The sequence below is a fragment of the Peromyscus eremicus genome, chromosome 1 (genome assembly GCF_949786415.1).
Source record: "Peromyscus eremicus chromosome 1, PerEre_H2_v1, whole genome shotgun sequence".
Lineage (NCBI taxonomy): Eukaryota > Metazoa > Chordata > Mammalia > Rodentia > Cricetidae > Peromyscus > Peromyscus eremicus.
In genome coordinates this window covers 88439835-88452875 of record NC_081416.1, presented here as the reverse complement: position 1 = coordinate 88452875, position 13041 = coordinate 88439835, and the positions used below count along the sequence as shown (strand labels likewise).

General features: G+C 44.6%; 1 protein-coding gene across 1 annotated transcript in view; it reads left to right on the top strand.

The window, feature by feature from the left end:
- Nucleotides 1-13041, top strand: part of Spon1 (spondin 1) — a 293513-nt gene that overhangs the window by 16828 nt on the left and 263644 nt on the right. The window contains exon 2 of the mRNA XM_059268545.1: nt 7144-7250. Coding sequence (XP_059124528.1) covers nt 7144-7250 — 107 coding nt within the window. The remainder of the gene's footprint in view (nt 1-7143; nt 7251-13041) is intronic.

The window sequence follows — 13041 nt, the reverse complement described above, 5'->3', positions numbered from 1 at the left end:
CCAAGTGTTCATGCATCTGCCTATTGTCTTTCTTCTTGATCAGCAAGACTATGCAGATTCTGGATGACAGTTAGATACTGCCTATAGGATTGCAAACATCTTTTACACCATGGCTTGCCCTTTCCCTTTTATAGTGTCTTTTGATAAGAAAAGTTTGGGAGCATCTCACTTATACATCTTAGACTTTATGACTGGTGCTTTATTATGTCCTATTCAAATGCTTTCTGTTCCAAGGTCATTTACATACCATCTTATACCACCTCTGAAAAGCTTTCGCATGCAAATGACAACCGTGTAGATGTATTTTGTGTATGATGTGGTCCCCACATGTGGTTGTCCTTGAACCATTGATTTCCCATGCTTTTGTTCATTCTTTATCATCCGCAGTTCTCACAGCTTTCCAGAACTTTTTTGAACCCTCCACTGTTTAATTGGCTCACTTCTCTTTCCTTGTTGTAGTGCACTGGCTTGATTTCCATAGATCTGTAAGTCTTCATTTCTGGCAATAATAAGCCCTACAACTTTGTATTTCTTTCTCAAGGTTGTCTTGAATATTCTTAGCGCTTTGCATTTTCATATGACTTTTAGAAGCAGATTGTCAATATCACACAATACACATCGAGACTCTCATTTACCCTGTACTAAATCTATACAGCAGTTTGAAGAGTATTGACATTCATGGCAATTCTGAGTCGAGCAGACTATGAGCACTGTTCTGTAGGCTTTGCTGTCTATCACCCTGTGCTGATCACCACACTGAGTCAGATGTGGTTCTAGCCCTCCAAGGCTTACAAGCCTGAAGACAAACACAAAACACAAAGCACATTGTAGTCTGATATTCTTATTATGGAACAAAGTAACTACTACTATTTTTTAAGAGAACTCTTAGTTTTAAAATATTTTATTTTACTTTATTATTATTGTTTGTGTGATGTGTACATATAGGCATGTGCTTGTTATAACATGCACATAGAGGTCGAAGGACAACTTTGTAGAGTCAGTTCTTGCCTTCTACCATTACATTGGTCCTAGGGATCAAACTCAGGGCATCAGGCGTACATAGTCAGCACCTAAGGAACCATCTTGCCAGCCCTAAGTATTACCATTCGCCTCAGTCTCCCATATGCCAAGCTATGATCTTAACAACATCACATGTACTCATGCATTTATACTGCATACTGATGCTTGGAAATAAGTGTAGATAGTATGCTAATTATGTAGGTATTTTTATGTAAAACATGCCTGTTATAATCCTTTTCAGCTTTACTATGGTGTGATTTCTGATAGGCTTTTTTTCAAAGGGAAAATAGCTTCCAGATTGTCTTCATCATCATGGAGTTTTTTTTCTTTTTTTGAGATTCACAGGAACTAGTAGGTCTCATGATTCTTTTTTCTATTTTTAAAGTTTTGTTTATTTCATTTTATGTGTGTGCGTGTGTGTACTGCCTGCCAGAAGAGTGTATCAGATCCCCTGGAACTAGAGCCACTGGATGGGGATTCTGGGAACTGAACTTGGGTCCTCTGCAAGAGCAGCAAGTGCTCTGAACCACTGAGCCATCTTTCTAGCTCATGGTTTCAAATTATTAGAGAAGAAAAAAATCCAACAACGTCTTAAAAATAATCATTAAGTTCTAGTCTTGAAACTTTTTTTAAATTTACTTTTCTACAAATCTTTAGTACTGTCTTTAAAAGATGTAAAATGTAGGGCTGGGAGATGGCTCAGTGGGTAAGTCATTTTCTGAGCAAGCGTGAGAGCCGGAGTTTGGATTTCCAGAACCCACTGACTCCAGTCTCTGTTCTCTGCCTGTCCTTGCATGTGCACACACACACACACACACACACACACACACACACACACACACACGGAGGGGGTGAAAAGCGTTATTGCTTTTAGACAACTGTCTGGAAACATGAGGTAAGTCTATACAAAGCAGTGGCAGAGAGATTCTTCTCTCCCTTGTGAACTCTGTCAGGAGGCAATCCCAGACTTCTAGAAGCATCATGCAGATATTATCTTTGTGGTTTACAGTCAGGAGAAATGCCCTTGACTAGAAGCAAAGCACTTAGATTCCAAATGACACCTTGCATGATGTGAACTTGAATAAATCTCTCTGCTCTGGATATCAGAAGTCTAGTCTCAAAGTGGAAGGGGTTAAATCAGGTCATCGTCATATAAAGCCAGGGATCCGTGCAACAACTTTGGGTTACTTGGGTCAGTAAATTTAGAACTTGTGTTATGTGTATAAAATGTCTATTTATTGGTGCATTTTAAACTTTTTGAGTCCTAGTCTCTCTCTCTCTATGTGTGTTTTTGTATATGTGAATATATATATATATATGTTATTTGTATTCAAATACATATATTTTTTCCTTTACTAGCCTCTTTATCATTGACAATAAAATGTTTCCTGAAGGATGTGTCCTAGTTAGCTTTAATTACTAACACAGCCTAAAGCAGTGGTTCTCAGCCTTCCTAATGCTGCAACCCTTTAATACAGTTCTTCATGTTGTGGTAACCCCCAACCACAAAATTATTTTGTTGCTAGTTCATAACTGTAATTTTGGTACTGTTATACATTATAATGTAGGTATTTTTGGAGATAGAGGTTTGTCAAAGGGGTTGTGACCCACAGGTTGAGAACAGTTGGACTAGTCATTTGAGAGGAAAGCAGCTTCCTTTGAGGAATTGCCTTGATCAGAAAGTCTGTGAGCATGTCTATGGGGGGATTTTCTTAATTATTAATTGATTCAGGAAGTCCTAGCCCACTGTGGGCAGCACCATCCCTAGGCAGGTAGTCCTGGGCTGTATAAGAAAGCTAGCTGAGCATGAACCAGTAAGCCAGCCAGGAAGCAATGTTTTGCCATGGTTCCTGTTGTATTTCTTTGGCTATGAATGAGTTCCCTGGTCAGAGGTAATTCTGCTTGAAATAGCAAGCAGGCCTATTGGTGAAATTATTAAGGCCACTCCACGTAGTTAAAAGGGAGGTTTATTTAGTGGCGTAACTTACAAGAGAAGGGATAGGTAGGTTGCAGGGTCTGGGAAATGTGTATCGCAGTCCACCGGTGTTCTCTGGAGAACTCTGCTCTGTCTACCTCCAGCGTCCAGGGTCCAGGAACCAAGAAAGCCCCCGCATCCAGAACTCAGGTCTTCAGCAGCCTCTCTCAGCCCTGCCTTGTAAGCATGACCATTACCAAAGCCTCAATGGGGGTTGGAACTTCCAGGTCAAAGCTGGAATGGCTACCCCCTACATAGGCCTGCCTTCTGCTTCCTGCCTTGAGTTACCTCAATGATGGACTGAGACCTGGAAGTGTAAATCAAATAAACCCTGTCCTCCGTAAATTGCTTTTGGTTACATGTTTCTCACAGAAACAGATTGAAATTAATTATAGAAAGTAATTTTCATCTCTTATTTTTGTTTTGTGTTTTATTTCTTGGCTTCCTTTAGAAAAAAATTCCAGCATCCCTCTTTGTACAACCCAAAGTTTCCTCACTTTTTTTCTGGAGATTCACCACCTTAGCCAAGGCTACCTCACTCTTCTGGGGTCTAAGACCTGGGAGAGATGCCTGCAGAACTTAACATCCGTCTTCCTTCCTACACAGAAGTTGCTATAGCTACATTCACAGCTCTAGCTGTCACATTTGGGCCATATTTTGCTTGGAGCCGGGTTTGGAGTGCATGGCTCTGGTGATGTAAACTTTAGGACTAGCTGCTCCAGGACCAGGGAAGGAAGTGGTCTTCTGGATCCTTCTCTGGACTTCATTCTTGTTGGGCTCAGCAGTGTCAGACATTAGGAAGGGACAAAACACACTGGAGGCCCAAGGCCCCATGTCTATGAGGACCTGCTGCAGCCAGATACCCAGGGGCAGCATCCCCACTTGGGGAGACCTGTAAGTATTTTTAATTTTAAGAGGGTTCTGGTCTTTATGGTGACGTCAGAGGAAGTGTCGTACAAAGGGTGAAATTTTACGCTGTTTCTGAAGTTTTGGGGGAATGGAGGAATTTAAATGTCACAGGTATACGAGGACCATGAAAAAACGTCTGTAGGGTAGACTGCCAGGGCTCTTCCGAAACTGCCAGTGAGTGAATCCCAGGACCAAATGCAGTGAGGTCGGCAATGGGGCTGTGATTAGTGGGGTTGCTGAGGCAGAGTCTGAAATGCTTGCAGCCTGTGGCCTGTGACTGGAAAACAGCAGTTGCTTGTCTATGCTAGGCTAGGTTCCCTGAAGCCCACTACAGTCACACCCCAAAGCTTTGTTAACCAGCTCATTGTCTCATAGTTCTGACATTTAAAGACCTGAAATCAATGGGTCAGCAGAGATATTCCTGGAGACGGCTCTGAGGAATTCAGCTTTCTCCAGCCCCTGGCTACCAGCCACCCTTATCATCCTTGTCCCAAGTTGCTTCATTTCCACACTACTCTGTAGTCACATGCAATATGTCCCTTGTATGGTTCATAAGTCTTCTAATAAGAACACTAGTCAGACTGGATATAATGACCCCACTCCTCAACCCACCCCCACAGTCTATTGTGGCCTCTCCCACAAAGACCCCAGTTCAAACAAGGTCATACCCCCCAGGTGCCTGAGGTCACAATTCCTACATAACTTTTTGTAGGACATAATTTAGCCTGTAACCCATAGCTTCTGATGATGATTTGGATGCAGGTGACTTACAAAGGAAATATCCCCAGAGGAGACCAGGAAGGGTATGTGCAAAGAAGGACATGGAAAGCCTATGATCCCAGGCAAAATCCCTGAGAGTGGTTCTAGTCCGATTCTGTGGCCAGCTTGGTATGTGTCATAGTTAAGGTGAAGAGACACCATAGTTGCTGTGAAGAGACACCATGACCATGGCAACTCTTATAAAGGAAAACATTCAATTGAGGCTGGCTTACAGTTTCAGAGGTTTAGTCCATTATCATCATGGCAGGTGGCATGCAGGTAGACATGGTGCTGGAGAAGGAGCTGAGAGTTCTACATCTTGCTCCTCAGGCAGCAGAAGGAGGCTGTGTGTCACACTGGCCAGATTTGATCCAATAAGACCTCAAAACCCACCTCCATGGTGATACACTTCCTCCAACAAGGCCATACACCCTAACAGTGCCACTCTGTGTAGTCCAAACATTCAAACACATGAGTCTATTCATTCCTATTCAAACCACCACGGAATGCAAAGAACCCCTCAAAGGTCTCTGTCCTCAATGAAAGAGAGCTGGGGCTTCTGTAGGAAGCTCTGGTGACTTGGGGCCAATCCTCCAGAGCAGAGTCACAAGTGCTTGGTCACTGGAGGCCAAGGTCCATCAGTCTCAGGGTCACATTAAAATGGTGCAAATGAAATTGAGACGCCCTGGTGGTACTCTTGCTGTCAGCTGCTCTGTCCCCTCCTGTCCTTCCTTCATCCCAGGGCCTTTAGCATCTCTGATCATTTCTCTCAAAGATTCCAGCTCTATTGACTCTTCTGAGCCCTACACTTTTCTTACTCCAGTGTGCTTTTCTTCATTCTTTCTTCCCCACTTTCTATTGAGTTTTTTTTTAAATAGATGGACATAGCTGTGAGATGAACTGACCAATCACAGTATGATATTTGGAATTTTTTAAATTTAAATTTTATTTGTGTGTGTGTGTGTGTGTGTGTGTGTGTGTGTGTGTGTGTGTGTGCTGTCTGTATATATGTGTGTGCACTATATATGCCTGATGCCTGTGGAGGCCAGAAGAGGGCATCAGATTCCCTGGAACTGGAGTTCCAGTTGTTGTGAGCCAGCTGGGAATGGAATCTGGGTCCTCTGGAAGAACAGCCCATGCTCTTAACTACTGAGTCATCTCTCCAGCTCTGATATTTGTACTTTCCATGTCTTTGAAGTTCTTCTGTGAGATATCTTTGTATTGGTGACTCATGAACAGCACTCTATTATCTGAGATAGTGGTTTTATTGTTTGTAATTTTAGAATGATTAGGTAGTGGTTTTATTGTTTGCATTATTGAGCCCATTTGGGGGAGTTTAGAAGACCACATGCTCCTCCTAGAAGGGAAGTGCTATAACAGAATTATGTCAATGATATAAACTGAATGCATTGATTTTTAAACTTCAGACCAATCAGTCAATACTTTAAAAAGAGCCATATCATGATGAATACATCCAGGGCACGAATCCATGAATGGAGTGTTAAGCTAAGGAGAGGACCCTCAATTCAGTGACCTTGAAGATGTCTGTTGACCTCTCTATCTTGGCTCCTTGTCAGTGACATTGGAACCCTGAATTAGAGGCTCCCTGGAAGTTCTAATAGCCTTTCAGCCCATATCTAAAGCCCAGAATCTGGAACACAGGATAGAGATACATTTTCATCTGAGGAAACTTGAACCTGCCTTAGATACTTGGTGCTGGGTTGTGTGGATACAGAGGGAATGAAAACCCAGCCCCTCTCCTGAGTGAACTCAGAACTCCTGCTGGGTCCCTTGATTTGGCAGGCAGAAAAAGGAGAGGGAGAGAACAAGGCTGTGGGTAAAGCCTGTGGGAGGCAGACTTGGAGACAGGTATGTGTCCAGTCTGTCTATAATACCTGGGGCAGAACTTGGGCAAGGGGAGAGTGGGGAAGGAGCAGTATAGTTGAGGATACAGAAGGTAAGGGGAAGGTGTTTGGAGAGCAAAGAACAGTATGTGTTACCCAAGACATTCAAAAGGAATCTGGATTTTTCTTGGGTCACCCTAATAGAAGTGTAGCCAGATGAGATAATTGTCAAGATGGGAGTTTCTGACCAGGGCTATACTTACCAAATTGAGATTATTAAAACAGAGCTCACCTTACCTCTGTCTGAGTGGTTCAGGAAGTTTTACGGATGCTTGGGAGGTCCTAGCAGGATGATGATGAGTTTGAAAGCAGGCTGGACTGCACAATGAGGCTCTGACTCAAAAATAAACAAACAAATTAAGTAAGGAAATAAACATAAAAAGGATTTACAGATCAGACTTCAGATCTGGCATTTAGCAAGCTCTTAAATAGAAGAGGGCGCTCAGTCTTTCCCATCATCCTCTGTCCCGTACTCCACAGGGATGGAATGTTGACAGAGTACTCAGGTCTGGCCCTGTAAGTCAAATGAAACCCAGCTGATGGCTGTGCTGACAGTGGCTTTCTTGTCTCTCACAGTGACACTCTCAGCTGCTCCTCCTTCCTACTTTAGAGGCTTCACACTAATTGCCCTCAAAGAGAACCGAGAGGGCGATAAGGAAGAAGACCATGCCGGCACTTTCCAGGTAAGACACCACTCCCCGCCACTGGCTTTTCCAGTGGCCCTCCCTGCCTGGCAGGTAGAGACCAAATGAGCTTGGGCTATGTGGAGGATTCTAGATACAAGGAGAGGTTAAGGCACCTTGTGTGGTTTTTCACGTGCTTCCTTGATGGTAGGTCAAGTGGACCAGCTCCATGAAAAGGACCCCACAACCGGCAGCAAAGGATGCAGGCCTGCCTGAGCGGGCTTGGTCACCCAGCAGGGTTTGTCCCACTCTGGAAGATCCCACTGCTGAGCTCTGGGCTCTCTGTAGCCTTGGCAGCAGGCAGTGTAATGTGGGGCGAGTGCTCAGAACCTGGCTCAGACTTGCTCTTTCCCCTGCAGTCGGCGTCTTGTGATTGCCTGGAACAAGAGCTCAGGACAGCCAGGCTGGAGGGAGTTCAAAGCCCAGGAAAAGGATGTTACGGGAATGTGGAGGCTGACTTGTGAGGGAAGAGTAAAAGAATTGCACATGCTTTGCTTGGCTAAATGAGCAGACAAGTTTAGGAAGTGGTGGTCTCTGAAAGTCCTCGAACCGCAGCTCCAGAAGGGGGTGAGGGGTGTGGGGGGGCAGCTCTGCTCATGACTGTGCAGAAGGCCACAGCAAGACGAAAGTGGGTCAGGAGAAGAAAGGGAAGCTCAAAGGCAAGGCCCTGACAATAAGTCATATTTCACTGGAATATTCCTCTAAGGGAGGTGGCAGGAACATCGACCCCTCTCTAGCGAGATGTCAGAACACATCCCAGAAGGGCTGGGGTGATCCTAGGGGGAGGTCTAGCCAAATCTACTCTGACCATTTATGGTCTCCATTTTTCATCGTTCTGGAATTCATTTTTATCTGGAATTTGCAAACTCAGAAGAGAAAATGAGAAGTCAGGAGAATGCTTACACTCAGAGCTGGCTGCTGCTGACTCTGGTGGTGTAATGTGTGAGCTCCCCGGGACAGCCTGCCCCAAATATCTTGTCCATGACTTTTAATCACTTGGGACCAGTTGGAATCACAGGCTGAATCTTGTGACTTAAAATTTTTATGTTTTAGAAACATCTCTTCATTTGTGTGTGCATGCACACATGTGTATGCCATGGAATGCATGTGGAGGTCAGATGACGCCTGTCAGCAGCTGGTTCTCACCTTCCTCCATGTGGGTTCTGGGAATTGAACTCATGTCTTCAGGCTTGGTAGCAAGTGTCCTTATCCTGTAATCCATCTTGCTGTCTCTTTCTTTTGATTTTTGGGTTTTTTTTTGTTTGTTTGTTTGGGGAGGGGAACATGGTCTTGCCATATAGTCCTAGATGCCCTGGTACTAACTATGTAGCCCAGGCTGGCGTCAAAGTCATGGAAATCCTCTTGCTTCAGACCTCTGAGTGTTGGAGTTACAGTGGTCACCGTCATGCTCAGCTAAAATTTTCTTTTCTATACACAGGAGTCTAGGCTTCTGACCTACTGAAATTGTTAGCTCTATCCCCATTTAGATGACACTTTCATGGAAAGGTACTCTTGATAGGCACACAAAAGAGTGACCCAACAATAATACCACCCAAAGCTCATGCTTGCAGAGTGCTTGCTGTCTGCCAGGCTCTGTACTGAGTGCTATCTCTTAGCTTAGCAGGTCTTACCTTAGCTTGGAACTCTTTTGAGCTTCCGAACTCTTCCTGATTTTTTCCTCATTTTTCTTTCATGCTTCTGACATCCCTTTTTGTTACATGGCCATGGTGGTGTTACCAGAAGCATCAGCTGCATATGGGGAATTATAAATGCAAACTCTCAGCCCAAGGAGACTGAATGAGTCCGACCTCAGAGCAGGGTCTGGCCTGTATGTTAACCAGCCTTCTAGGGAGCCTGAGCCCCTGTGGATTGAGAACCTTGGGTGTCATGAGACATTGAGGAAACCATGCCTCCTCCATCAGTCATAACAGGGACTCATCAGTCTACTGCTATCTATCTTCTCATTGTCTCCACCAGCCCTGGGGAGCAGAGTGGGTAAGAACATGAAAACGCCCATTATGAGAGTTACAGCTAATAGGCCAGAGCTCGGGAGCCAGGTACTTTTTGGTTTCCATTCAGTAATTGATCTCAGAACAGCATGTTGAGGTGAGCTCTGTTGCTCTCTTTACACAGTGGAAGCATTTGGGGACTCAGAGAAAGTAACTTCTCTCAAGCCACCAAGCTGTGTGAAAAGCTGGGATTCAAATCCAGTCCAGGCTCCAGGTTCCTGTTTATAACCATGCGTTGCAATTAGTGTATGCTTGTTCAGTGTGAAAAGGAGGCCCTCTGTGTGTGTGTGTGTTTATGACAATAGTGCATTTGCAGGGTTCCTGATATAGTCTAATTCTACTTAATTCTTATGGCAACCTTCTGAAGTCAGGGTTGGTATTAACATTTCTCACAAGATAAAACCGAATCTTCATGGGATTAAGTCAAAGCAGGCCAACACCTCAAAGCTCCACGGCTAGACTAGTATGTTTTTCTCATAATGAATGTCTTCATCCTTGCCTTACCTTTGAACCACTAGAATGCACACCCCACTTGGTTCTCCTGGTTTCTGAGGTTAGCTGGGGGGGGGGGGGGCGTGGATCATAGACCAGATTCCCAGCTAACCTCTCCTGCACCTTCCTGCCGTAGCATGGACACATTTGAAAGCTGTCATCTTTCATCAACTGGCTGATTCATTCATTCATTCAGCATCACTTATCGGGTGCTTCCGGTGCCATGCACTGACTGAGTTCAGCACTGAGGGCCGTGGCAAGAAAAACAGAGTTGTCCTGACCTGGTGAAGCTTGCTGTCCTCTCCTTGGCATCATCCAGTTAAGTCTGTCTCTGCAGCTGACAGGTGGAAGAGTCAAGTCACCCACTAGGACAGAAATAGAACAATGATAATCACCACCACCTTCTTTGAAAACAGCATTCAAAAAGTAGCCAGCTATACATCTTCATCTCATACCTTCCTCCCTGAAAGCTCCGAGGACTTAATAACAACAAAATTTGGGTACACTGGGGCTGGAGAGATGACTGAGCAGTTAAGAGCACTTGATGTTCTTCCAGAGGACCCAGGTGTGTTCACAGCACCCACGTGGCAGCTCACAGCTCTCTGTAGCTCCAGTCCCAGGAGATTCAATGCACACATGTGGTGCACATACATACATGCAGAGAAAATACTCATATACATAAAAGAAAATAAAGTTTTTAAATGTTTGTGTAACTCTAGGTAAAGATCACATACTTACTTCTTTTAAACATTTAAAAAATTTACTTATATGTGTGTGGTGGGGATGGGGTAGTGGATAACTTGCAGGAGTTAATTCTCTCCTTCCGCAATTGGGCTGGGCATTGAACTCAAATCATCAGGCTTGGCCACAAGCACCATTACTACCTGCTGAGCCATCTTGCTGACCTCATTTTCATGGTTCAAAGGGGGTATTAGATGGGTTGTTATGCTTCTAAATGTCTGAGGACTTGGCAGAAAACACAGACTCACCCACCACATGTAAAAGCAATAAAAGCAGTGGAGCTGCCTTGGACTAAGTGGGACAGTGAGGGTTACTGCTCTGCTGGCTCCTGCCGAGGTCCCCAGAAGAGGCGGGGTGCCCTCCTCTGCTCCAGCAGGAGGTTCCAGGGTGGTGGCATTGGCACATGAGGGTATCTAGCTGCCAAAGCGAGAGAGACACTGGAGCTCTTTATGAGCTGGCTGGGTGTACTCATGGTTAATTGCAAGTGACAAGGAGTTCAGAGACGGTACTGTCTGTACAAAAGTAACTCGCCAATCTTAACAATTCAGCTCACTAAAAACAAACTGCTCCCTGGTCCCAGGCCCAGAACAGTCCAGCTCACTCTCCTGCCTCCAGCAGGTCTCAGCCCCAGATGTCCTTTTCCAAAGGAGCTGGGTCCTGATCACCCCATTTAAACCTACACTGCCCCATTACTTTGACCCTGTGATGGAGTCCTTTTCTTCTGCATCTACTCTTCGTGCTTACTACCAATGACACACTACCTTACCTGCTTCACTTGCAGCTATGTGTATTATCCACCCCTTCCACCATGCCTCCCAGGAGATGGGGTTTTATTTATCTCCTTTGTTGCTGTATTCTCCACTCTCGGCAAATCTGCCCAGCACAGGGCTGGACACACATATTTACTGACAAAAATTTAAGCACACTGCACTCAAGTTGAAGGTACTAATCTACTAATCTATCACACCACTGCTGTATGTTTGACTCGGGACCTGTGAGTGTCAGCTAGTCAAATAGAGATAGTCCTGTGAACATTTGCCTGAGGTGAGCCCCAATTCCTACAAACAAGACTTTAATTCTTCTATATTCTTAAAATGCTTCTATGATTTTATCACCAGTAATAAAAGTTCATTAGCATCTAGTGGGTTCTGAGCCATTTTAGAACCCCAAAGAAAGTTTTGACACACTTTTCTAAAGCTGAAATATTATCGCACACTTATTCTCAGGAATTGTCTTTGTATTTATAAGAAAATTTCTTCTCAGTACATTAACTTTCCATGCCTGATGTGAAGGGTGATGTGAAATGCTGTCTCCTGGTCAGGACTGGCTGTTGCACTGTGACCTCACAGCAGCTGTGGCTACCTGCACAAGACCTGCTCAAGATTGGGCCTCTCAATATTCCATCATGGAAGGAGAAGGAGCTTGGGAGGTCCTGTCCTTCCCCAGGGAGTCATTGGTAGTTCATGGCTACCAGGAGAAAGGGAGAACCTTCTTCAGTGGTGTGGCCACTGGTTAGTTCCCCATGCTCCAGTAAATGACCTCCCACCCATGCTCCTGTAAGCAACCATGATTAAACCCAGTGGGTCACATACAAGAGAGAGAGAGAGAGAGAGAGAGAGAGAGAGAGAGAGAGAGAGAGAGAGAGAGGCATGAGGGGGAACTTGTGGGAAAAAGTGCTCAGTGGGAGAGAGCAGTGGGGGTGTAGATAATCAAAATACGTTATACACTTGTATGAAATTGTTAAAATTGTATTTTAAAGGATGTTAGGATTGTTTGAACTTATATTCACTACTATAAATAACTAACAGAGTAATACTACAGAACCAGTTTCCTTATTTGGTCTTCATTATGACAGATTCTCAGAACTGCAGCTGTGAATGCAAATGAGGTGGGTGTTTCTGTGGATTTGGTGCGTGGTGGCAAAGTACAAATTTTTCTCATTTCTGTGACCTGACAAGACGCAACACAGGGAGAAAAGACTTGTTTTGGCTCAGCATTTGGGGGGGGGGAGGTGATATTCCCATCATGGCAGCAAAGGACTGTGGCAGTGGGGCCACCTCCTGTCCATAGAGGCAGAAAGCTACTTGCTCACATCATGGTAGATCAGAGAAAGGGGAATGCTGGCACGCAGCTGGCCTCCTCCTTTTCTTGCTTTTTAAAAACTTAATTTGGTCCTTTGACAGTTTCCTATGCATGCATGTACACACACATACACACACACACATACACACACACACACACACACACTGCAATGTGGTTATTCTCCCCTGCCACATTCTTTTATTTCCTTCCTATCATCATTCCCACTTGATCCCTTCCATTCTCTTTCTAAGATTCATGATGTGTGTGTGGGATGGGGTGTGTGTGGAGGGGTAGGTAGGTGTGTGTGGGTGTGTGGGTGAGTGGGTGTATGTGTCTCATTCAGCTTAACCAGAGACATCTGTGTAAACATGAGTTTAGGGATCATTCTTTGGAGCCTGATGGGCTCAGTGAGTACATGACCGAAGACAATGACTTCCCTTCTCTGTGAATCTATCAACAGCAAATAG